Source organism: Clarias gariepinus, chromosome 8 (assembly GCF_024256425.1).
Source record: "Clarias gariepinus isolate MV-2021 ecotype Netherlands chromosome 8, CGAR_prim_01v2, whole genome shotgun sequence".
Classification (NCBI taxonomy): domain Eukaryota; kingdom Metazoa; phylum Chordata; class Actinopteri; order Siluriformes; family Clariidae; genus Clarias; species Clarias gariepinus.
In genome coordinates, this window is record NC_071107.1 from 11880404 (window position 1) to 11906806 (window position 26403).

General features: G+C 38.9%; 1 protein-coding gene across 1 annotated transcript in view; it reads left to right on the forward strand.

Annotated features, from left to right (window-relative positions):
• Positions 1 to 446: 446 nt before the first annotated feature.
• The window catches only part of pgbd5 (piggyBac transposable element derived 5), a 32851-nt gene continuing 6894 nt past the window's right edge, over positions 447 to 26403 (forward strand). The window contains exons 1-5 of the mRNA XM_053502435.1: positions 447 to 1027; positions 14877 to 15307; positions 23393 to 23527; positions 24062 to 24242; positions 25763 to 25960. Coding sequence (XP_053358410.1) covers positions 712 to 1027; positions 14877 to 15307; positions 23393 to 23527; positions 24062 to 24242; positions 25763 to 25960 — 1261 coding nt within the window. The 5' untranslated portion in view covers positions 447 to 711. The remainder of the gene's footprint in view (positions 1028 to 14876; positions 15308 to 23392; positions 23528 to 24061; positions 24243 to 25762; positions 25961 to 26403) is intronic.

A 26403-nucleotide genomic window follows, 5' to 3' on the forward strand; every position in this document is an offset into this window, starting at 1 on the left:
TCAATCCTTCATGCTATGGCTCTAATAAGATTAACATATAGCCAACAAAAATGTCTACATGATGATGTATTTTTAAGTTTTATTGTTGGTATTATTATTATTATTATTATTATTATTATTATTATAAAGAAGAAGATTATTATTATACAGGTTACTAAAGTGGAAGCTATGTTTAGGGATAGTGGATGCATGACAAAGCAAACCACAAATATTGTAAATAAACTGCATGCTCATACTAGTCTCCTGCCTACATACATATAGGCTACATATTCATCTTCATGAATTGTAAATGCATCCATAAACATCCCTGTGGGCAAGACAGTATTTGACGTTGGCTTCAGAGAATAACGCTATTGGCCAGCAGAGTGAGGGAGAGTCAGGTGATTTCTGAAGAAGCGGAGAGAGAGAAAGAGAGAGAGAGAAAGGGAAAGAGAGAGAGAGAGAGACGCGCCCTACCCGGATGCTCCGCTACACGCTGGTTTTGGGGTTATCCGTTCTCTCGCGCGTCTCGCAGCCGGTTTCAGCACTACACTCAATGGGAACAGCTCTCGCCTGCTTTGACTCAGTTTTGCGACAGTCTCGAGAGACGCGTTGCGACCCGCGCGTGCGTTACCACTGAACGGCAGTCGGCGCAAGTCGGACCGCATGCTGGAGCACCGGCTCGTCACGGACACACTTGCCGTGGACGCCAAAGCTCGGCTCTGACGCGTGATGGCGGAGTGCGGGCGGAGGGCGCTGTCGCTGCTCGAGGCGGCCCGCTCGCGCTACGAGAGCTTGCAGATTTCGGACGACGTGTTCGGCGAGTCGGGAGACGACAGCAGTGAGAACCCGTTCTACAGCACCACCGGAGACTCCAACTCGGACAGCTGTCCAGAGCCGAGCGGTGCAGGGGCCGGCGGCGGCGGAGCGCGCGCTCATCCCGGCTCGGCCTGTGCCGGACAGTCGGAGCTGAAAGAGGGAGAAGAGGAGGAAGGATGGAACGATGCGCTGCAGGACACCGACACCCCCCACTATAATGACACGCACGGTAAGACAACGGGCACGACGTGGACTTCACGAGCCCTAGGAACAATACAATCTGACTGGCAAATGTCATAAATAAGGGAAGACATGATAAAAGACATGATTATGTCCAAATTCTGCATCTCAGCCGCTAAAATATTAAGACAAGATCATGGTCACAAAATAGCATCAAGCCTCAAATAGAATGTAATAGCATTACTGTGAAAATCTAATCTCGAAGGATTCAGGGTAAGGTACCAACATCTTTCTTAATATACTGTACAACAGTGACCATGAAGGTCAATTATGTCCGAAATTAGTTTAAGGATTTCTGTTTTAAGGGAATAAACCGTATTAAAGAAGCAAAAGTCGCACTTTAAAGAATGTCACCTGATTTCAGCACCTGTGGTTATTTATTCATCTTCTATACCGCTTATCCTGTGCAGGGTCACAGGGGGCCTAGAGCCCATTCCAGGAGAATTTGGGCACAATGCAGGGTACAGGATGCCAATCCGTCGCAGGGAGCACGCACATACTCATTACGGGCAATTTTGGCTATGCAAATAAACCTAATCTGTCTGCCTTTGGGCTGTGGGAGGAAACCAGAGCACCCATAAAAAACCCCACCAAGAGCAAATGCAAATTCCACGCACACAGACCTGAGGCAGGAATCAAACCCTTGACCAAGGAGGTGCAAGGCCAAGGTGCCAACCACTACGCCACTGTTATGAGTTTTGAATATCCAAATCCAGCTTATAAGAGTTTATTTATTCTGTAAGAGCTTTTCCTGGTCAGGGTCATGGTGGATCTCAGGAATATTGGAAGTGCGGGAGTAATAAACCAGTCTTTTGCAGGGCACCATGTACGCCCACATTGACAAGCAAAGAAAATTTATTGTAGCCCTTCCACCTACTTAATTTTTTTTTCATGTAGGAGAAAATAGAATGTGGAGGAAACTCACACAGATGCAGAGAGAACATTAAACTCCACACATTAAATCCATACCTGAACTCAGCATCAAGCCAGGCATAAGATCAGGTAGTGATTAATTGATTAATAGGGTAACACTTACTGTACACAACATAAAAGCAGACAAATTGAGACAGCAAGTGGACACGGTCTAGCAGTAAATGCACTAATTATCGTCTCTCCCCATGCTGATTACAGGATGACACGTGAATGTTGGTGAACACAAAGGATGGCATAGAAGAAAAAACAAATTTAAGTCTACATAATCTCTCTAATATAAGCAATATGATCTGTGACCTGTAGTGTGTTTGTTGGGCTGCACACATTTTGCATGGCAGGAAGTCATGCCATCAGGTTTAATGCGTGTGGTTTCAGAGCCTGTGCAAAATGCAAATGCATGATCTAGTTTCTGCTTTATATTGTTTGGCTAAGAGTGAATGAACTCTGCACATGACATTGTGACAAAAGGCGTGATCATGTGTAATAATAGTCTGAGAGGCATGCTTATTTCCTAATATCACATAGGGATGACAAGGACATATGACCATGAGAAAGATAAATGCAGTCATTCTTAAAGGAAGTAAAACAACAGATTAAGGTGTGTATTCAGATCATCTGTGTTAAAATGCAACAGAGTAGGCAGGCAGCTCTGACTCATCCAAAGATTAAAACAACTATTGTCTTTGTAATAAAGCAGGCCGCAACATTACTCAAGCCACATAACAAAGTGAGTAATGCGATGAGGTGTTGGGAGTGTACACGTTTTTTGTAAGAGAAAGAGCCAATACTTTTATAGTTTTATATGCAGGCAAAATTAGAGCGTGACCAGCACTATTTAAACAAAAAGAAAAAGTTTATTGAAACACTAGTACTACACTCACCGACCACTTTATTAGGAACACATGTGCACTTGCAAATTAATACAGTTATCTAATCAGCTTATCATATGGCAGAAGAACAAAGCATAAAAACATCCAAAGCTTGAGTTGTTCAGTTGTTTTATTTTTCACACCTAACATCAGAAAAAATAAAAAAGTGTGTGTCTCTGTTTCATAAACTGTTTATCTTCTGGGAATTTCACACACATCAGTTTCTAGAGTTTAGACAGCATGGTCTGAATAACAAAAAAATCTGCGAGCAGAGAGTCTGTGGGTTAAATTTTTTTTCTGCATTTGAAGATCAAAAGAAGGACGAACAAACAGCTTTAGCTGATAGGAAGACGACGGTGAGTCAGTCGAGCACTCTTTACAAACATGCTGAGCAGAAAAGCATTTCAGACCGCAGAACTTTGAGGTGAATAAGGTACAACAGCAGAGGACTACATACTGTAAGGTTTCAGTCCTGTCAGCCAAGAACTAGAATCTGAGGCTATCACAGGCGCAGGCGCAATTTATTTTGTTCTAATTTACAGCAGTCCGGAGAGTCTGTGCATATGATTTTTATTTCCGTAGCTGAAAGGACTGCTGTTTCTTTAAAGGACAAAACCACACGATCAGATAAATTACATGAATTTGCAGGTGTTTCTAAAAAATAGACACTAATTGGATGTTAGTATTGGGTGTTAGTACTGGTTTAGTTTGTATTTAATGCGTTTCCATTGTCTGAAATGATATGTATATTTGCTTACTGGCTGTCACATTTGTATTGCATTTGGCAGAACATTCGGTCTAGTGTGACTCATGTCTGGGCCGCACTACAGGTTTTATACAATCCTAACCGGTATTGGAATTTGTTTTGTCCTGGGTTATCCCTCCTACAAGATTTCACCAGGCAAGATAAAACAAGATTTCAGTTCAGATTGGATATCACTGGTTATCAGTCCATTCATCTTTAGTAACAGCTCAATTCTGGATGGAATGGCAGTTTCACAAATCACCATGCACACACTTTCACATGTTCGTTTATATTGATGAGCCTAGTCAGTATACCTTCTGGCATGTTTTGGGAGCTCCATGATAAACCAGGTAGGTCCAGAGGGCTAAGTCATTCAGAATCAGACAGCACAGCAAGAGTAATGTGTTGTAAGGAAAAAAGAGCAAGAAAGAGAGAAATAACACAATATGAGATATTTTCTTGTCCTATAGTGGTATAAAAAGTGGTGCACATTGTGATCAAGTGACTCCGATAATATTAAGATTAGGTTGTTTTTCACATGTACCTTACAGCACATTGAAAAGATTTTTTGTACATCCCAGGTAGAAAGCATAGGGTCAGCCAGGATACAGTGCCGCTGGAGCAGATAGGGTTAAGCGCCACAACATTGATCAACAGTGGCGGTGGTGGGGCTTGAACACCTGACCTTCTGATCAGTAACCCAGAGCCTTAAATGTACTGTATGTTTCACCACCGACCCATTTACTACCCCTGTTTAATATTTTACAGCATGGCCACTAGGACTGCACAATTTGAACAAAAAATAAATAAATCACAATGTCATGGAGGCACTCGGTCTGCGCCCTCGTGGCTACGACCGCATCATGTGATAGAACAGAATAGAAGAGAATCATTATCAACCTACTGTAATATTAGCCATAACAATAGTGTGTTTTGTCATGTGGATAACTTAGCTAATTTTGCAAAGTGTTGCAAATTATGTTTTTCAGTCAGTTGTGTATAATTAAGGACAAACATTATCAGCTGATAAAGTCCAGTTCTCAATGGATGGGTTTCTCACAGTCAGACTTTTTAATTTAATTGAAATTTTCATCTAAACATACTATATCTTATACTTGTGCATCTTGTAGTAGCATTACTAAAATATTGGACAGTAGAAATACTCATCAATATTTTTATTTTATTTAACTGTGGAAAAGAAAAGAATAGGGAAGAATTTACCTTTAATGATTTCTTTACATTTTATTACCTCATATTGCGTTAAATTTGGAACATATTGCAATCATGATTTAAATAGTGTATTAATAAAATTTAAATAAATGTATTATTTATCCAGGCTAACAGCAAATGGTCTCATTAAGAGATGTCTGCCAATATTTATATTAGATTAAATGCATATTTTTCTTAACCTTTTCACATATTAGTTGTAATAAATTGCAGTCGATTTTTGTGTCTACTTCTGCAGCACTAGGGGCCACAGCTGAACTATAAGTCGACAGAATGGGATAAGTCGACTATGGCTTTTCATAGAAAATAATCATAAAGACAAACCAAAAATCTGGACACCTTGTGATCTGCTTAAAAATCTTCCTACATTCTCTCAAGTATGGCCAAGGGATTACAGAAGTACTTGGTTGCCTACTTGGAAAAACAAATGCTTCAGCTAGTGCAAATTGGCAGGAGACTAAAAATGGCAACAAGCAACAGAACCACTAGGAGTTCTTGACAATTCTGTTTATTCCACCAGCATCAATAAAAAATTCAAGTTCAACTTTGTTATTATCAAAGCTTGTGCAAAACTCGTCCCTTTAATCCGTTTATATTAAAGGTACTCTTCTGTGTTCAGCAAAGGTCTCTAAGTGCCTATGCGGCTGTCAGTGTGAAAGGCAAATGAGGATAGGAGAGATAGAGAAAGAGAGCAGAGCTAATGAATGGAAACCCTTAAACACCATCCTATCACACAGCAGATGAAAGAGCAACCACTTAGCTTTGGCCCAGTGCTATTATAGGGACTGGCATCATGATCATGTGAATATCAGTCAAGCCAGCATGAGAAAAACAGCCTGGTTAATATGGACATGTTTCCGTAATAACTACTGAACCTGTAACTCAGATTCTGTAACAGCGCACATAAATCAATGTCAGTAAGCTCTTTACACATTAATGTCTTTGTGTTATCAGTTTCAGCTACCATATCTTAATACCTAATCGTAAAGGACTATGTTTTTACTCCAAACTTTTTATTACATGCAATTTAGTGTAGAATGACGCTGTAGGGGAGGATAGTGTCACGAGTGGTGATGATATTGCCTCTGAACTGTCCCTGCTTTTTTTATTTACGGTTACAAAGCTAACTACCTTCTAACACAAGGCTGAATCCCAAATCACTCCCCAAACCCTGATCAAGGGCACTATTTTGAGTGTGGGAGAAGGGATTGTACACCCATGCGCAGTAGCTTTCCCTTTAACGCTATTTGGGATTCAACCTGGAACTTAACAAAGCTGATATTCTAAAGCAGAATAAGTGGAAATATAAAGAAGAACTTACAGGATGATCAACGACTTCCATGGTTTTTTCTCCTCACCTTTTGACTATGTATTATCGGTAAGAATTGCCCTTATAGGGCAGGGAAAGATATGTGTCGGCGGATCGCAATAATTAACCAATAAATGTACAAATTGAAATCTGTTGATCGTTCCACAAACACCATTCACTGTTGTATAAAAGCAATATCAGACTCAAAGTTGTCGTAAATGTCAGTAAGGCACTCGGTCTGCAGCCTCATGGCTCCGACCGCATCACAGCCATGCTGATGTTCAGCGTAACAGCACTCCCTCTCATGTGTCAGAACAGAATAGAAGAGAATCATTATCACCCTAATATTAGACATAATAAAAGTAGGTTTTGTCAGGTGGATAGCTTAGCTAATTTTGCAGTGTTGCAAATGATGTTTTTCAGTCAGTGTGTAATTAAGGACAGACATTACTGTTTCATCTGATAAAGCACAATTCCCACTGGCCGGATTTCTGTAGCATTCCCCAAATTAAATGAAGTCACACAGCCACACTTTCTAATTTTATTTAAATCATCATCTAAAAATATTTCACACTTGTGCATCTTGTAATAGCATTACTAAAAGACTGGATAGTAGAAATACTCATAGATGACAAATCATTGAAATAGGCCGTATATCCACAACCCACTGTCCCGAATCTAATTTTTATTAAACTGTGGGAAAAAAAAGAGTAGGGCAGAATTTTCTTTTAATTATTTCTTTACATTTTACTACCTCGTCCGCAAGCGAAATGGTCTCATCCTCTCTGCAGTTCAGCTTTTTTCCAAAGTCATTTTGATCAGATTATGACAGTCCTACACAGCTCTATTATAGGAGCTTGAACAGTTGTGATTGGAGCAGTCTGATTAGGATAACTACATGCAGTCACGCATGTAGATGTTTTGTGGATAAAACCTTCACTCAACTGGCTCTGATTTCACCATTTTGCTTTTCCACCGTTTAAAACTGTCAAAACATCCACTATAATGTGAAGCCTACTTTGCAAATCTCACTGTCAAAAGTGTGATCACATGCTTTCTTAAAAGCATCCCTACTCCTTGCTGAAACTTAGAGCAGGAAGCTTCATAAATAACTTTTATTTCCTACTTTTTATTTCTAAATTAACTTTGAGCGTGATTCCTAAGACTGATTCTGAGATGCTTAGTAAATACGGGCCCAGATGTGGTCTCCTCTTTATTGTTTCCTTCCACTCCCTATCTTTCTGGCTATAGGGATTTGCTCATTCATTTATAAGTATTAGTGACATCAGGCACTGAGTAGGCCCAGGGTGCAGTCAGCATCTCAGAGGGCTTTAGTGAGGGTGGGGTCAGGAACCTGTGCAGGCCACTGGAGTTCCTCCACAACAACCTTGCACAATCATGTCTTCATGGACCTGGAAATTGTAATGTATTAAAGACATAAAAAGACATTCTCTGGAGTCCTAAGCTTTTAATAGGCCCACGTATGAGTTTGATGGTCAGGTATTACTAACATACAGTATGACATTTTTAGGAATATTTATATCTTTGACGCAGACTAAAGTAGAAGCTAAGAAAAGATCTAAAATGGGATGAGAGCAATTTTTACTATACACACACACTGTACATTCTGGAATACTGTATGTCTCTTTTTATCTACATAGTGTGTCCTTTTGTCTTACTTGTTTGTTCAGTGGAGATAAAATGAGGAAATTCAAGATTTTGCCTTAAGCCCTTTAGGCCCAGTTTTGCCCATTTTTGGAGGATGAGGCACATAAACCTGATTATGATTTAACCCACATGAGTCGATCCATTCCACTGCCAATCATATGGTTGAGAATACACTCACCCTGCAGCTGTGTGTGAATGGTATACACTTCTGCCAGTAACAGTGAGGGGAAAATGCACCATCTGCTTATTGTTTTTTTTTTCCACAGGCTTTGCTTCATTCTGACAAGTGGCACTGTGCCTTTACCGTACAGTACCATGCTGTTAATGTCCTTGGTGCTATTATGTGATGGTTGTTTCAGTGATAGCCTTGTATCAGATAAGATGTTATTTTTACTTTGAATATACAGTAGTGTGTATTTAAAGTCCATTTGCCTCCACTTTTGTGTATCAGGTTCTTTTGAGGTTTTTATGCATACGCAGATGTGTGGGTTGAAAAACCGACTACATTGAAGCACTTTAATGTGCAGAAGGTCGTCATGCTGACTGAACCAGACCTTTCTCTGCATTTCGGAGAGAAACCATAATGCAGTGCTGTTCTGCGTGGCTCTAGGAACACTGCCAACTACAGCAGGGCTTCATCACGGGGTCAGAGAGTGACACAGAGTTGATTTATCCTGAGCATACGTTATATATTACACAAGTGCACATACTTTAATGAAAGCAAATAAGAGCTGCAGTCAGTAGTCCAGGTAAACAAAAACATCTGACAGATTTACATGGTGTATTTTGGGGTCCACTCGTGTTAAGCTTTTTAAATTGTAATAATAATAATTAGTTATCATGCAAATTGCATGTTATATAAACAACGGCAGTGCCTTCAGCTCAGATGTGTGATAGTGTAAGGTAAATAATGTTAAACAGTCAGTGTGTGAACATTATTATGATAGATACCAATGGCTCATTTGTGGAACCAGATCGACCATTAAACCCAGCAATTCTATTCAAGTGGTACCAGTACATATGGCTTGTTATACCTTTATATATAACACGTATATAAAACGTATTTAGCACAATTCTTACTTGATTTAAGCAACAGTGTCTTACTTTATAAAAAAACCCTTTAAAATGATTGCTCTGTGTTAAACTGTGAATACAAATTAATAATTTTGTTATAATATGTCATCAAACTATTAATTATAATTAATAATTTTATGTTATACCATTTTTTTTCTGCACCCAATTCTAAATTAATTATTAGGTTTTTTTTTTATTTTGCTTCACTTTAAAAGTAAAATGTAATTTTTTTATTTTATCTACAGTACATAATTTACTGACAAACATGAAAAAGCAAACCTTTTTTTTTTTTTTAGCTTTTTACTGTAAACAGCTGTGAAAAACAATGACCATAGGGCAGAATTATTCGATTATTATGAAATAAACTGTCGGCTCTACTCTGAGCGTTTCTGGCAGAGCAAATTTCCAGACAGTCGCTATGCTTTTAAAAGTTCATCTTAACATGCTGTTTAGTGTTAATAGAAGATCTCATCAATTAGATAAGCTCTGTAAACTGCTCTTCATGGGGCTGTGTGTGTGTGTGTGTGTGTGTGTGTGTGTGTGTGTGCATGCTGTGTCTGTTTCACATCTACAGTATATAGACACAAGTCCTGGTAAAATAGTAGCTGTTATAAGGTTAAGGCTATTATACAGGGTGTGTTATGTGCACAGGGCTGAAGGGCAAACACAGAACAGCAGGTGAGTAGCTCATTATGGTCATGTGAGATCATTTTATTGGTTGACGCTTTGATAAAGGGAACAGATGCAGAAATGGGTATTATTTTAGTAGTAGACAATGGCAATTCGCACCTGAACTCCCAGGTTTCATGTTTCTCACACATGTAAATTCTGAAAGCTTCTTTAGGCTTAGAGTTAGATGTTAATTGATTTATTTATTGGGCAGTGGAGATGGATTACATGTAGATTATACTGTATAAGACTATTAGGCAAACTACAGCAGATTTATAATGGCCATGAAATCCTCCAGTGATTTGCTTTCTCATGACTGTTTGTTCATTTGTGTAATTGGAATTATATTTCTGATTTAAACAATTTGCTCCGTTAATGCCACTCTTATTGATTCTCATTGTGATTCAAAGATCTACACGTTTAAAGAAGAGTATACAATGGGCAATGTAAAGACATGGCAACTTGAAATAAAATTCAAAAATGTTTCAGTTATTAAAATTATTCGGTAACTGTAGTAAATAAACCCAATATTGTATGGACATAAATTCATAGCATCAATAACACAATGCACAGAAAACCTAATTAATAAAGTCAATGAGGTGTGAGACATTAAGACAGGATCATTACATTTAATTAGGCAGGAATTTTCACAAATATGATTCCCGATGTATAACTGAATAATGAATCTCAGTAATTAAAAAATAAAATGGTGAATGAACTCAGACGTTATATAACATGATTATTTTTCACATGTGCTTCAGGTAGATAAGGGCTTTCATACAGTGCTCCAGTCAAATAATACTGCTGTTAAACTACCCATGGAGGTTTGGGCTCCTGGTGACACACACTCACACTGTGCACATTTATGAAGGTGCACACACTTTATATTGACGCAGACCACTGGCCTTGCATGTTAATGTTAGCTAATAAATGAACAGTTTTTTGGTAGGATTTTATACCATGAATATTAAGCATAAACCTTTATCTAATATTCATTATTCAATTTAAGTATAAATATTGTGGTAAAGCGTGAGCAGTACTTCGAAAAGAACTGTTTGACCTGACTTGTCAGAGGAAGCAGGTGAATTTTTTCCCTCCCCTGTTGGTAGCTGTCATATAATATGGAGACCTAAATGCTACGTAGGTGGCAATTATGGGAAAAAATTGGTGGAAAATCATTGAACTCTAATCAATCCTTAATATCTGAGATACAGATAGTTAGTAATGAGGTAGGTTTCTTTGTTTAGATTTTCTAAAACTGTTGCTTCGCACCTCCAGGGCTAGGGGTATGAACCTGGCCTGTGTGTGGACTTTGCCTGTTCTTCCCTCCCCAAAGACATGCAGTGTAGGCTGACTGCCCTCAATGTAAGAAATTGCAGGTATTGTACGATTGTGTACAATTGGTTGGCATTCTGTCTAGGGTGTACCCTGCCTTGTGCCCTGAGTTCCCTTGGATAGGCTCCAGGTCCCTTGTGACCCTACACAGGATTAATAGACAATCATGTTGGTGTGTTTTACATTACAAGTAAAAAAAGAAAGTAGAATTGGAAGCACAAAGCTCTTTGGGTCATTTGGCATAACGGAAATCAAAGCGCTACATGAAGGGAGAAAGAAGCTAAATGGTTATACCCATACAGAAGCAGCAGCAACACATCTAGCATTATTCACACTCTCACCTGTGCATCTTATGTACATCTGTGAAGAAGAATTCTGGCCTCTGCTGAATGGTGTGTTAGAGCTGTAACATTTTGTCTATCAGGATTTGAAGTCAAGCAGTGAAATGTTTGGCAATTTCATGCATAGTTGAACACACAAGCTCTGTTCATCGATAGAATTTTATCTCACCATTGTGATTGTTGTCCTGGCCTGCATCTTAATTGTAACCCAGAAGGGAAGAGATTGTTCATAAACAGTTCCAGTTATATTGGGGCTGTATGGTAACTCCTGATCAGAGATTATTGCCTAGAGGGAGTGGCAGGTAAACCAGAGGATAGTACATGGAACTAAGCATGGTTTTAGGGAATAATAAAGAATGGGAACTTACCAAGCATGACTTGGAAAATGACAGGGTAGCTGGCCAATTGGAGCCTTTCTGCACTGCAGTAGTAGCTCATTTAGATATGACTTTGTTGACCCATGTAAGCTGACTCTTGTGCTGCCAAGGACAGGTTGCTAACTCTCTATGGAATAAACCATACAGAGCTGTTTGATTCCAGTCTCTAAAGCTGAACAGTACTGACCCCAAGGGCACCATCAGCTGTAATATGCTGGTACTGCAAAGTGCAGCAGGTGCTCACCATACTATACAATGAAATAACCATAGAAATATCGAAGGAGGCAGAAATAAGCACAGAGTATATTAGTGAGGTAAATAAGGACAGTAATTAAAGGCTTGGCTCAGTTGGTTAGGCTCTGTGTTGCTGGTTGGAGGGTTGGAGAACTGAGCCTTGCCATTTCTTTGGTGCCACTGTTTGGGCACTGGTGCAAAGCTCATACAGTACATAACACCCAGCCACTTTGAAGTAGGGCATTCTCAGGTCTAGTCCCAAGCCCCCTGAAATGAGTGGGTAAAATCTGTTCCAATAACTTGTGGATCTAATTACTCGACATGGCACCTCAAGAAAGAGATTTTTTATTAAATTTTTTTTTTTGCCCCAAAGTTAATGAAATAGTGGGTAAATAAAGGGACCAATACAGTAAAAAACTCCTTGCACTTGGAGGAAATGGCTTTTTTTCCCCTTTAGCAGAGCAAAGCCTCTAAGGAAGGAAAATGTGGGAAAGGAACAGCATCAATACTTCTGAGGATTCACTGAGGCATTTGATTTGCCAGAGGGGTTTAAAGTGAGTCATGGCAAAGCACAGATGACGCTATTCATAGCGACATCCAGATCCTAGAGCTAATGATGATGATCCCAGAATGCTGTTCAGTTACTGTGTAAGATTTCAGTGTTTTTAAATTGTGGCAAAGCAAAATTAAATGGAGCACTTATACGAATTGTAGTCTTATGTTCGTTCATTCTTTCAAATTGATGATCAGCCATGTTAAACACACAAACTCTAAAAACACAAATGTAATACTGTATGTCAAATCTGTAACAACAGAGATAAGATAGTCAGGGACTAGGATTCAGCAACAAGGCTGTTGCTGAATATTTATTAAAATACTCAGCCATATTCCCAAAAGCATTTATCTGCCCAGATTTACACTCATCAGTCTTGTAACTTTATTAAGTTTTATAAAGACATGCTTTAAGAAGAATTGTTTAAGCCAACAGGCTAAAGATCACATTATCATACTGCTTTTTCAACAAATTGCATAACTCTTAAAGGACCCTGGTTGAAAAAAAAAAAAAGAGTACTCAACTCAGATCTTGCGTCCTGCTATGCTTCATTTTCTTTCTGTTTCGCTCCTTTTCGAAACATGTTACAGTGTATGTAGTTTTAAATGAACTGCCCCTTTGAGGAAGTGTACTTTCTTAGCTAATTAGAAGTCGAGATTGAAAACCAGAAGCATCTGTGTTTGGGACCTTTTCAATCATTTTTCGCCAGTTTTCACGACTTTTCTTACCCGCAATATTGACAAACAAATGATGGCGACATAATGATATAATGATGGCGAGTTCAAGGTGGAGATGTGTCTGCATCAAGGATCGGCTCTAAGCCCCTTTTTGTTTGCCCTGGTGATGGACAGGATGACAGATGAGATTAGACAGGAGTCTCCATGGACTATGATGTTTGCAGATGACATTGTGCTTTGTAGCGAGAGCAGGGAACAGGTGGAGGAAAATCTAGAGAGGTGGAGGTATGCTCTGGAAAGCAGAGGAATGAAGGTTAGCCGCAGCAAGACAGAATACATGTGTGTGAATGAGAGGAACCCAAGAGAAACAATGAGGATACAGGGAGCAGAGGTAAAGAAGGTGCAGGACTTTAAGTACTTAGGGTCAACGGACCAGAGCAACGGAGAATGTGGGTTGGCAGGCAGGTTGGAATGGGTGGAGAAAAGTTTGAGGTGTGTTGTGCGATAAAAGAGTATCAGCGAGAATGTAAGGAAAGATGTACAGGACAGTGGTAAGACCAGCGATGCTCTACAGCTTAGAGACAGTGGCACTAAAGAAAAGACAGGAGGCAGAGTTGGAGGTAGCAGAGCTGAAGATGTTCTCTTTGGGAGTGACAAGGATGGATAGGATCGAGAATGAGTTCATCAGAGGGACAACCCATGTTAGATGTTTTGGAGATAAAGTCAGAGAGGCCAGATTGAGGTGGTTTGAACATGTTCACAGGAGAGATGGTGAATATATCGGTAGAAGGATGCTGAGGTTTGAACTGCCAGGCAGGAGGTCTGGAGGAAGACCAAAGAGGAGATTTATGGATGCAGTGAGAGAGGACATGAAGTTAGTTGGTGTGAGAGAAGAGGATGCAGAGGATAGGGTTAGATAGAGGCAGATGATTCGCTGTGGCGACCCTGAAAGGAAACAGCCGAAAGACAAAGAAGAAGAAATGATGGCGATATAAAAGTTAAAATACAACTAAGAGCTAAAGCAGGCAAAGTTAGCCTAGTCTTACTGTATGTACTTTAGCTCCTAAATATGACCTCTGCAGAGATGAGCACTGAGCCAGGGTTTCTTAGTACTGTACTGTATATATCAGGTCACAGTGGGGAAAATTTGATTTGCTGAGATCAGATCAGAGTCAGTGCACGGCTTACACGGCCATAACATGGTATTGGTGCTCAAAAATGTCTTTTCTGTAAAAGTGAATTTTCAGATAGGATCGTATGACACCATTTTTCATAATACATAATTCTTCTTACCTCCCAATCCATGTTTCTTCTAAATATGTACACACATTTATATTTTTAATCAGATAAAAAGAAACACGTTCGCTTAATACAATTTTATGCCCTTTTATGTAGTGTCCAATGATCTTAATTATCATTCAGACACAACTTAGATTTCCAATTCAGATTTCACATGAAAAGACATAAACCTAAAAAAGTGTAATATTCTAAAATGCCAAATTGTTAAGATATTGCCAACATGAATTTGACATGGTTACGGACACTACAGATTTTTTACCAAAAATGTTTTGTAACGTAATGTTTTAATTTAGTCAACAATTTTTACAGGTCATATGTTTCTAGAATATTACACCAATTTTAGTATGAATACTTCATAGGGAAATGTGAATAATTTGCATTTATAATTATTATTTTCATTTAGATGAGGTTTAAGGTTACTCATAAAGGCTTGTGCTTAGTGCCTTAAACCTTGTGCTACAGTATATTATATAATGTACCGTATGTGGCATAACACACTGACTTTTGTGTGTTTTATTCCAAAATCAGGTCCCACGCAGAAAATGCCGGCCACTGCCACAGCCATGGACTTCTTCCAGCTCTTCGTACCCGACAATGTTATTCAGAACATGGTGACTCAGACCAACATGTATGCTAAGAAGTACCAGGAGCGCTTTGGCAGTGATGAAGGATGGAGCAATGTGACACCGGCTGAGATGAAAGCCTTCCTGGGCTTTGTGATCTCCACCAGCGTGCACCGCTGTGAATCCGTCCTGAGCATCTGGAGCAGCGGCTTCTTCAGCAACCGCAGCATAGCACTCAAAATGAGCCAGGCACGCTTCGAGAAGATCCTTAAGTACTTCCATATCGTGGCCTTCCGTTCAAGCCAAGGTGGAAACCAGGGCCTTTACAAGATCCAGCCCTTCCTGGACTCACTGCAGCAGAGCTTCAGCTGTGCCTTCCGACCCTCACAAACACAGGTAGAGATGCACATTAATATAACACGTTTTTTTCTTACTGTACAGTCTCAAGGTGCTTCATCTAAAAGGGTAGAACTATACAAGAAATAATAATGCTTCTAAGGTTCTCCTTATTAACATGACTTACTTTTGTTGATCGAATTGTTTTAAAGTGTTTTATTTCTCTTATACCACAGAAATCCAAGAATGATTGCAGTTGCATCCATTCCTAAACATTCCCCAAGAAAAAACCATGACAGCAATGTAACCAAACACATTGGTTACATACTGTATACAAAACCAGTCCAAAGTTTGGACACACCATCTATTCCATGGTTGTCCTGATTTTTATTTATTTCTCCATTGTAAAACAATGTTGAAGGCGTCCAAAATATGCAATAATCCCCTTTGAACAGTTGATATTGAGGTGTGTCTGCTCATGATGCTCTGTAAAGCCTTCATAACCGCTCTAATCTGAGGTGCTGGTTGTTAATTGGCGATTTCTGAGGCTGGGAACTCTAAATTAAATGATCTTCTCCTCTGCAGCAGAGGTAAGTTTTGGTCTTGCCTTACTGTGAAGGTCTTCATGAGAACCAGTTTCATTATGGTGCTTGATAGGTTTTGCAAATGCACTTGACAATACTGGTTGCAAGAACTAATCCAGTTAAAACTTATTAGAATAAACATTAGTTCACATAAAATTTTAACAACAACAAAAAAGAGGTTAGGCTTTTGCAGTTCTGAGAAGAGCAAAAATGCAAACTGATAGAAAATATTTTGTGCATATTTACTTTGTGTCACAAAGGTGTTAAAAAGCACAAATGGTGTTCTTTTTATTGTTTTGGTTTATGTAAGTGTTGAAGTTTGTGTGATTTTTCGGAAATCTATAACTCTACCTCCCACAGTTTTGCCACAATAATAAGCCTGCAGATAAATAAGCCTGCAGTTGTGTTTGCAGTAATTGAAGTATGCAATTTAATATCTATAATATATTGGTTGGTTTTAATTATAATAATTTATTGCTTCGATTGTGATAATTTTTAGTAAGCAGAAGTAGAAAGTAGAGACAGCAAAGCAAAGGAACAAGGTAAAAATCATTTTACAGTAGCTACAAATACTTTAGAAGATCGTAAAAAACATTTGTTTCAAGTTAAAGCTGCTAAAATAAAGTAATATTGTGGTTTACAAATTAGTTTTGTTGTAGTCAACCTTGGTCAAAGTCACTGATTTATTAGTGCAGTGGTGCTTATCTTTTCAGTTGATTTTGGTGCCCATGATGCACTAACTGTATGAGAGTAATTATATATAATGTATTATATCCCACCACACAGTTCATAGAGGGTTATAACATTTTTGGTAGGAGTGACAATAGACAAAGGATTGTTTTTGTGTCAATCTGCACATTGGTGAATAATTTTTATGTTCTTTGTTTTAGCAACAGTTTTAGATGCATACTGTATAAACCCTGTTTGAGTTTTTATATTCTTGTAAAAAAAAATCTGGTTTAGCAAAACAATGACCTTGATGTTTTAATGTGAGTTAATTCTGCTGTAGAGGTGGCTGACGAAATGTAGTTTGATGGCTCGGTGGTTCAGGCTTTGTATAAAGAGTTCAGATGCTTAAATCCCAGTGCTGCTATGGTTGTGTCCTGGACCCTGACTCCTCAGCATAGCTGTATCATGTTGTATCCCATAAATCATAATCATAAAACATTAGTTAAATGAGCAAATGTACTGTATTATGTAGCATTTTATTATATAAAAGATATTTAAGCACTTTACTGTAAATGTTTTAGTTATTTACTGTGAATTTAAAGCGGACCCATTATTTAAAATCTTTTTTTTTGTCATTTTTAGTCTTTCAGATGAGTCTGTAGTGTGGGTGTTTAAACAAATGAGCACACAAAAAAGTAAGAAATGTTTTTTGTTTTTTTTTTGTCCTTAAGAAGATACCCTCTCACTGCTTGTTGAACACGGTTTATGGTGGAGGAGTAAAACAGAGGGAGTTTAGGGGATTAAAAATTGCATTGTAGAATAAGATAAAATAAATCTTTATTAATTCCAAAGAAAATAGCAGTTCTACAGCAGCATAGACAAAATCATATACAAAAAAACTTAAGGAACTTAATGGAAGGAGGAAATAAAAAGAAATACAAAAGTACTATATATATATATATAGGGACCATGGTGGCCAATGTAGACTATTGTATATATTTCCATTTGTATGACAGTGGTAGGACCTCCGGTCCACATTATCACACTCATTCAAACACTAGGGGCAGTTTGAAAACATCAATAAGCCTAATCTGTATATCTTTGGCCTGTGGGAGGAAACCAGAGAACCCGGAGGAAAACCACCAAGCATAAGGGAGAAGATTCAACCTCCATGCACACAGACACACAGCGGGAATTGCACTTTGGACCTGGATCTTTTGTTTTGTTAAGAAAGCCCATACTGGCCTCCGAGTGGCGCAGTGGTAAAGCGCTCGCCCTACCATCCGGAGATCGCTGGTTCGAACCCCGGGTGATGCTGTTTTCCTCTCACAGCCGGAGGCACAAAGAGAGCTCTCTCAGGGGGAGGGATGAGCGGTACTTGTGCTCCCACATTAATCGCGGCCAATCAGGGGCGTCTGTGAGCTTGCGCACGCGGAAGGAGCGGCTAGCGCTTTCCACCGAGTGTGTTGCTCCGCCCCTAACGGTGCGTGAGCAAGCAGTTCGAAAAGATGCGGTCGGCTGACGTCACGCGGTTCGGAGGAAACACGTTCTAGTCTTCGGCCCTCCCGGCTGAGTGGTAGTAGTAGCCTGAATGTGGGAGCCCCCTAGTGACGGGGAGGAATTGGCCACGACAAAATTAGGGGAGAAAATTGGAAAAAAATATATATATATTTTTAAAAAAGAAAGCCCATACTGGGTTTGAGTGGGTTTGTATTTTTTTTGATGTGTCCTTTTTTTGACCACTATCTCTAGTGAGTCCAGTCTTTTATGGACCTATGACAGAGCCTGCTTTGCTAAGCAGCTTATTAAGCCTGTTGGAATCTCCTACACTATTACAACACAGTTTGCCCCAATACAACACAGAATAAAAAAATCACACTGGCCAAACACCTCTTCTCAGGAAGTAGAGGTGACTATGTCCCTAGCCTCAGTGTTTGCACCCTAGTCCAGTTTGTCATCCAAACCTGCTATAGATGTGGGATATTTAAGCTGGATTGTTAACAGACACACTTTTTAGCTCTAAGACCTCTGTTAACTTGTTAAAGAAGTAGTAAAATATGGGACATTAAAAGCATTTAACATTTTAACTTTTTGTAATGTTAACTGGTACAGTTAATAATTCATTAGGTAAGGAAATTGTAATGGAAAGCCATACCCAACAGGCAGTAATGAATATTTATATAAATAAGATAAACAAAGATAATAAAAGGTTCTATATTAATTAAACATTTATTTGTTCAAATCTCGTAGAGGCCACATTTCTAAGGCGAGTAAGGAAAAACCTACTTCAGCTGCATTGACATTCACAGTACATTATATACGTTATAGCTACTGTTTACCTATAATGTGTTTGCGTGGTAAGCTGTAGAAAGCCATAGGAATCTTAATATCATTGCAGTGCTGCCACAAGCTGGTAAATGGGTTATTTTATCGCAACCACATTGCTCCTTTTCCATTAGAGTACTCTAATACAGTGCTCGGTTTATTTCCGTAGAATGTTTGTTCAGCAATACACATTAAGTACTGAGACTGGTTTTCCCAGTGCAATATAAAAAAAATAATCCAATAAATACTCAAATAGATTTTATCTGCAAGAGTCAGTAAATTGGTAAGTTAGCTTTTTGACAATCTGCAAATGTTTTTGTTCTGGAAAAGCAATAAAGAGATCCATTCAGTTACTTTTTGCATATAACGAGCCACAGAAGCCAATTTCAGACATTACCGGGGGACGTAACAATCTCCCACCAAATCTTAACTCGTTAGAAACTAGGACAGGCAAGGCGGCTGAGCATTTGTGTGCCAGCAGGAAGTGGGTTGGGGATTTAAGGCGTAACTTTGGCCCTCCAGCTGTAATTAGAAGCACTGTAGACGTGCCACCTGTCAAGTCCTCTCCTTCTTCACTCATCTGTCTATCCCTGTGGTTTAGAGGCCACAAACAGAATCACATTTTGCAGTTTTATTGACCTTCAAGGAGTGATCATGATGATAATGATGATGATTTATTCTGCTGATTTAACTCCCTTTAATGGATTCTTTAAATGCTGCCTGTGTAGACCGCCATCCTATTTAAATGTGCCACGGGTCATTGAAATACCCACTTCCACCAATTAACGCTTAGAGCCTTTATTCTCTGAAGAACACACTTTTACACGTCTACGTTTGTCTTTGGTGTTTTTTTTTTTTCAACCCGCAAACACAGCAACCAATTCAGGAGGTGTAAGCGGGATATGGTGAGCCTTTCAGGTATTTTTTTGTTAGAAATGCAATGACAGCATGGCATTTTATGGGTGACACAATGTGAGCTTCTCACAGCAAGTTATAAGAGTGTTTGACAGAGAAAGAAGCCATGTGTCATGCAAATTACAGGGAGATGACCCAGTTGCCAGAGCTGATGTTTGGATGTGTGTACTTTTTCAGAGTTTCATTTTTGAGCTCTAAAAACATTTTATATGATTTGTTTACTCCCTGAGCCCACTTGGCATCCATGCCCAGGTTTTAAAAGTAGTTATGGGCCAGTTCAGTAGTTAATGAGCTAATTGACCGTTATCGATGTTCTGCCTGGCCGGTTATAACAAGTTAAGCTGTAAACACAACTTGCAGCAGATGATGCTATTAAATTAAATGAAAGTTGAGTTCGGACGTTTTCTAGATAATTTACAGGTTAGATCCGATTGATCTGCATTGCATTTTAATTCTGCGATCGTTAGAACAAAGTTGGCTATAAATATGCAAAATCCTGTTCACGTTACTGAGCCAGATAGATGAGATTAGCTGTCAATACTAGCCTGGCTTATTACAGTACATGCCTGCGGTGATTCCTTCATGAACACCGGATTGAGTCAGCCCGCTAACAATCCACTTCCCTCTCCACCATCTTTATATTCCCAGAGATCTCGGTCATAAGACTCATCTTTAGTTCTAAAACACTTCCGCTACAGCACAAACCGTACAGTATGTATATCATAAGTTTGCCTCAAATTTTGGGGGAAAAAAGGTGCTTCCAGATTTACTTAATTTTTTTGCAACAGATGTGTGTTTTTTCGTAACAGTAGTATTGGTATGAGTTGTTTGTTTAAACACTGAATTCCAGCCACTGATTGCATTTCTGGTCAATAAGAATGAGGGCAAGGAAAAGGATTTCTGAAGCACAACACATCGCAAATATTTTCAATGTACAGACACTTAAATAAGACAACACTTTTATTTCCAGGAACTTTATTATTATTATTATTATTATTATTATACACACACAATTCAGGCATCTGTTTTCATACAACATTTTTTTTACTGGAGGGACAAAATTTACACATTGCACCCCTTATATTGTAGGCTGTGTCACACCATTTCGCTGCACCCAATAAGAAGAATTGTTCAAATTAGGTGGAACAATAATTCATTTTCTCTGATTAACACATAGCCTGAGCTGCCACAGTGAATTTGTCTTCGTAGATTAGGCCAATTCAATTTGCATTTCTCATGAATCCAAATGTCCTGTGCTCCATACACAAATATTTAATAATCCAAAAAGTAAATGGATAAAGATTGATAAAGGATGCTTTGAAATCATTTCTGTCACTCGATACTGTATGTTGTGGGTTACAAGAAAACACATTTCTCTTTCCCGAATTCCGGCCACCGATTACATTTCTGATCAGTAAGAATGAGGGCAGAATAAAGGAGGCCAGTTCAAGACAAAACTTTCTTGGGGGGACTTTTTTCCCAGCACACTAGGAATTGTTTTTGTAAAGATCTAGTACATTCCATCCACTTACCAGCCATCTATGCTGCACCCAATAAAAAAAATTGTTCCAATAAGGCGAAGCAATAATTCATTTCTCTGATTAACAAATAGCCTGAGCTGCCACAGCGAAATTTTCATCGTAGCTTAGACCAATTCAATTAGCATTTCCCATAAATCCAAATCTCCTGCACTTACATATCTAATAATTCAGAAAGAAAATGGATGCAGATGGATACATTTCTGATATTCAATATTTCACTTTCCCCAAATATTAATGTATTGTTATCTGTATAAGCAGTATGATGATTTGTTAACTGAACCACATCAGATTCACTGAAACTAAATGGTTGAAAAGTTTTTAACACATATCCATCACAAACCTATATGAAATAATTTCCACAATTTTAGAAAGGACACAATTTTTCAGAATGTCTTTGTATGTTGTGGATTTTCCTTCACTATTTTTCCTGGAACCAAAGGGTCTATGCCAGATCCAGCATGACAATGCAGATTTGTACAGCACAAGCTCCATAAAGACATGGTCCATCAAGGTTGGTGTAGAAGAACTCAAGTGGCCTACAGAGAACCCTGACCTCAACCCCACTGAACACATTTGGGATGAAATGAAATGCTAAACACTTTCTAAACCTTCTTTCCCAACACCAATGGGTTGTTGGAAATTACCACAGCTACTTTACACTTCAAACTACTTTGGTAAAAATCATTCATTCAACTTCTTTACCGCTTATCCTGTGTACAGGGTCCTGGGTGGATTGGAGCTTATCCCAGGAGGGCACAGGGCAGGGTACATCTTGGACAGATGCCAATTTATCACAAGGCTCAAACACACACACACACACACACACACACACACAAGGAAACCCACCAAGCCTGGGGAAAACATGCAAACTCCATGCAGACAGACCTGAGACAGAAATCAAACCCTTGCCTCTTTAGGTGCAAGGCGACAGTTTTAATTATTACTATCATAACCACGATGGTAAAAAATCATGCAGAGCCAAAATAATAACTCTTAATGTGCTGGTGATTATACACCAAACACCAGCTCCTTTGCTTTGTTTAACCCCTAAATGGAAAAGGTTGGTCAAACCTTTGGGGAACAATCAAGGGTTGTTTGGAACAAAAGAAAAATGATTTTCACATTCACTCTGCACAGTTTTGGCAGGTTACCTTCTTAGCATGTGAGTCAAACAGTCAGGTGCAGGTGTTGCTAAGACAACCAGGCTAAACCATGCCCCCTCCCCTCACACACGAACACCCAGGAGAATAGAATGGCTAGATGTCAGGGTCCCTATGGCCTACCAGAAAAGGCCGTATTTCATCATTTTGACCAGAAAAACCAAATGTGTCTGTGCACCCCTACCCAATTTCTGTTTTTCTTTTAATTAAGTGGAATAAACGGATTTTATGATATTAACCACTTTTTAATAATTTTTTTATACATTTTTTAATAATCACTACAATCCTTCTTTCACCCTGGAATCTCCTGCCTGAGCTGATGAGTCTGATATTGCCTCTATGAAACTGAGTAATTATATCTAAAGAGCAGATGTGTGGATAATTTACTCTCCTCTGAATCATGGGTTTGTCATTTTTCAAGCTTAATTACTCCATCTCGGTCTTTCCTTACAAACTCCACTTAAACAGATGTGAAATGAATGAATCATGTTAAGTGCTTGTCTTGGCTTTGCATTATCCTTTACTGTTGTTCTGGAAGTCTCTAGTGTCTCGCGGGCGAGAGACACGACCCCGAACACTCATCTGTCATGAGTAAATGAAACACCATCTGCTCACTGGCTTTTTTTACTTCCATGGCAACATTGCCTTGGCAGCGCAGGCTGTGCCAGCTTGTCCTTGATGACTTTCCAAGCAGGGCAGAGAACCAGCTCATCATTTCATCCACAAGATAAGAACAGCTGTTCAGACACACAAAGCAATCAGTGACTCAGCACACATGCACTTCAGACTGGTACTGATTCACTATGTTGTTCAATCCAGGACTAATCCAGGTTCAGTTGTGGACAGTAAAATTGCAAACCTGGATGTTGATTGTGATGCAACGTGTTTCCCCCATGAAAATGAATGAAGTTTACCTTTTAGCTCTCAGTGTGATGGTGTGCTGTGTCTCAGGTTCTACACGAGCCCCTGATCGATGAGGACCCTGTGTTCATCACAACATGCACGGAGAGGGAGCTGCGCAAGAGGAAGAAGAGGAAGTTCAGCCTATGGGTCCGACAGTGCAGCTCCACTGGCTTCATCTGTCAGGTTAGTGAGAAACACACTGCTACAGGCATAAGGTATAGTAATATTAATAAATGCATGAAATTATAATGACCAATATAATAGTATTCATGTAATAGTAATACAGTATTGTATATACTGTTTATATATTTTAGATAGTTTTCTGTTCATTTAAAAATGTCAATCTGTTATGTCTCAGCTAGTTAGCTAATTAGGTTTCTTAGTTAGCTAGTTAGTTTTGTAAATTTATGTTGTTAATTTATGTACTGTACAGTAGGAACTTATGCACTTAAAGAGAAAAACGTGATGGCGAGAAAAAAAATCCAACTGCTTGACCTCAATATTCAAAATTCTAGCACTCCTATTTAAGATAAATGACATTTTCTGTCATAGTTAGTGACATATTACTGTACCTAAGATCTTAAAAAGTTTTTAGTGCTGATTTTTTTTTTCAATGCTGAATAACTTTGAGTACAAAAACATCATCGGAAACTGCTAAGTGATCAAACGGTAAAGCTGGTTCTGACAGTGCTTGTATATAATGCCTTCTCTTTGCAGATTTATGTACATCTGAAGGAGGGCTCTGGTCCAGATGGACTCGACACACTGAAAAACAAGCCGCAGCTCCACAGTCTGGTGGCCAGGCAGCTCTGCCAAAACCTGTCTGGACGTAACGCCATCATTTTCACCGGGCCAAGTATCACCAGTCTCAGCCTGTTCCAGGAGTTTGAGAATCAGGGTGAGCACTGCAACTCTCATCCACATACAGCCACTCGCACTTCATTACATTATTCCTTCTGCTTCTCACAGTTTGAACAGTTAGTATAATTGGCTGTAGAATGGGAATTTGTTCGCATTTGTTAGACGTGAAATATAATCCTGGTTTAGGCAGTACTTTCTGTTTCAGTCTCTTTATCCCTCAGCTGTTTTTTTAACTCCTACAGTTTTGCTGACATTCTGGAAATGTATAAATAGAGAGATAAAAATGTGTTTGATCTTGAATTTTTAGTGGAATAATGTTTAATCATATCTACTTTAAATGGCTGATAGTCAAAATCTACTTAAAGTCAAGAGGAATTTTTACTAAAAGCCTAAAGGGGGCAGGGATTGACCTAGATAACTCAGACGGTACCACATTTATAAATGTATTTTGGCAGGGACCGGTGGATCTTATAGAGACCTGCATGATAAATAAATAAAATGCTAAAATATCTATCTGCAGTGCTTCTGTGCTATTACTGTATTACTGTATTTACAAGTACTGTTTTGGTCCCTTCTTTAAGACTCGGGCAATAAAATTAACTAGCTTTAATCTAAAACAAGTTAGTATTATAAATAAAATCTTAGCGGTGAGATTAGTGTCATTGATTGAGGATTATGATGTTTTTGCTGAAAATCTGAAAATGAAGTTTATCTACTGTGTCATCTACTGTACTCATGCATCACCACATGACAAGTACCTGTTTTCCTGTTCTGTAGTTTAAATCATTGCCATTGTGGCCCTGCTTTTTGTTTTTTCTTTTTTTACTTTAAGCGTTACAGTGTTGTCATTGAAATAATATTCTTCTGTTGCAATTCAGCAGGTCAACATGATGATATGATCATTAATATTAACAAAAAATAGAACATTATCAGTACTTCACAACACTGACCAACTTATCAACAGAAATAAGCCAGTCATATGATGAAACCATCATATGGTTTCTTAGCAACCATTTAATTTTCTATTTCTCTTCTATTTACTTAGGTACTTCATTTAAGTTTATGTGTATGTGGTTAACAGCTCCATATTTGCTCCCTAAGCCAATATCTCACAGTCTACACTATGTACTGTAGTGCCATTTAAGATTACATTTACATTTACATTTAGGCATTTGGCAGACGCTCTTATCCAGAGCGACTTACATTTTTTTTTTTTTACCTTATTACACATCTGAGCAGTTGAGGGTTAAGGGCCTTGCTCAAGGGCCCAACAGTGGCAACTTGGTGGTTGTGGGGTTTGAACCTGGGATCTTCTGAACCGTAGGCCAATGCCTACGTAAGACCCATTTTTTTTATTGATCTTTTCATCTTTTCTTAGTACTGTACTAGAATACAAAATCCAAATATTGTGCATGCATAACATTTGTGTGATTTATGTTGGTCAGTTACATGAAGTGTTTTTAGTTGGTTGAGCTAATCACCATTTCCTATTCCTCGTATTTGTTAAATTCCAGGAAACTGATGCTAGAGGTCTTACTCTCATTTCGCTGTGTGTAGATATCTACTGCTGTGGGCTGCTAAGCACCAGGAAGAGTGACTGCACCGGTCTGCCCGGGTCCATGCTGCGTAACCCTGAGGGCCCCCAGCAGCGTGGCCAGTCCCACATCAAGATGAACGGCAACATGTCACTAATCAGCTGGTACAACAAGGGCAACTTTCGGTTTCTCTCCAATGCCTACTCGCCCATCAAGCAAGGTATATAAAGAAGCACTGATACAAGCAGCTCTTGTGGGGAACTCATAGAACTCAACGTTTTTATGCTAGTAACTGGATGTTTGGGAGTTCAAATCGTAGAACTGCCAGAGAGCCACAACTTTCTTAAATTTCCTGGGCTGGCTTCTGTCTTGCCTAATATTGTCAGCCATTTTCAAAATTTCACAATGTTCATATCAGCCATAACATTATGAACAGTTACTGGTGAAGTGAATAACATTGCATATCTTGTTACAATGGCACCTGATGTTTTGATTTTGACAAGGACCAAATTGTGAACTCAGCTCCAGAATAGCAGGTCTTATGGGAGGTTTCTAGAAAGGAAAACCGGTGAACTGGCAACAGAGTCATGGGTAGCCAAGACTTACTGATGCATGTGGAGAGCAAAGGCTGGCCTGTGTAATCTGATCCAATAGCAGAGCTAC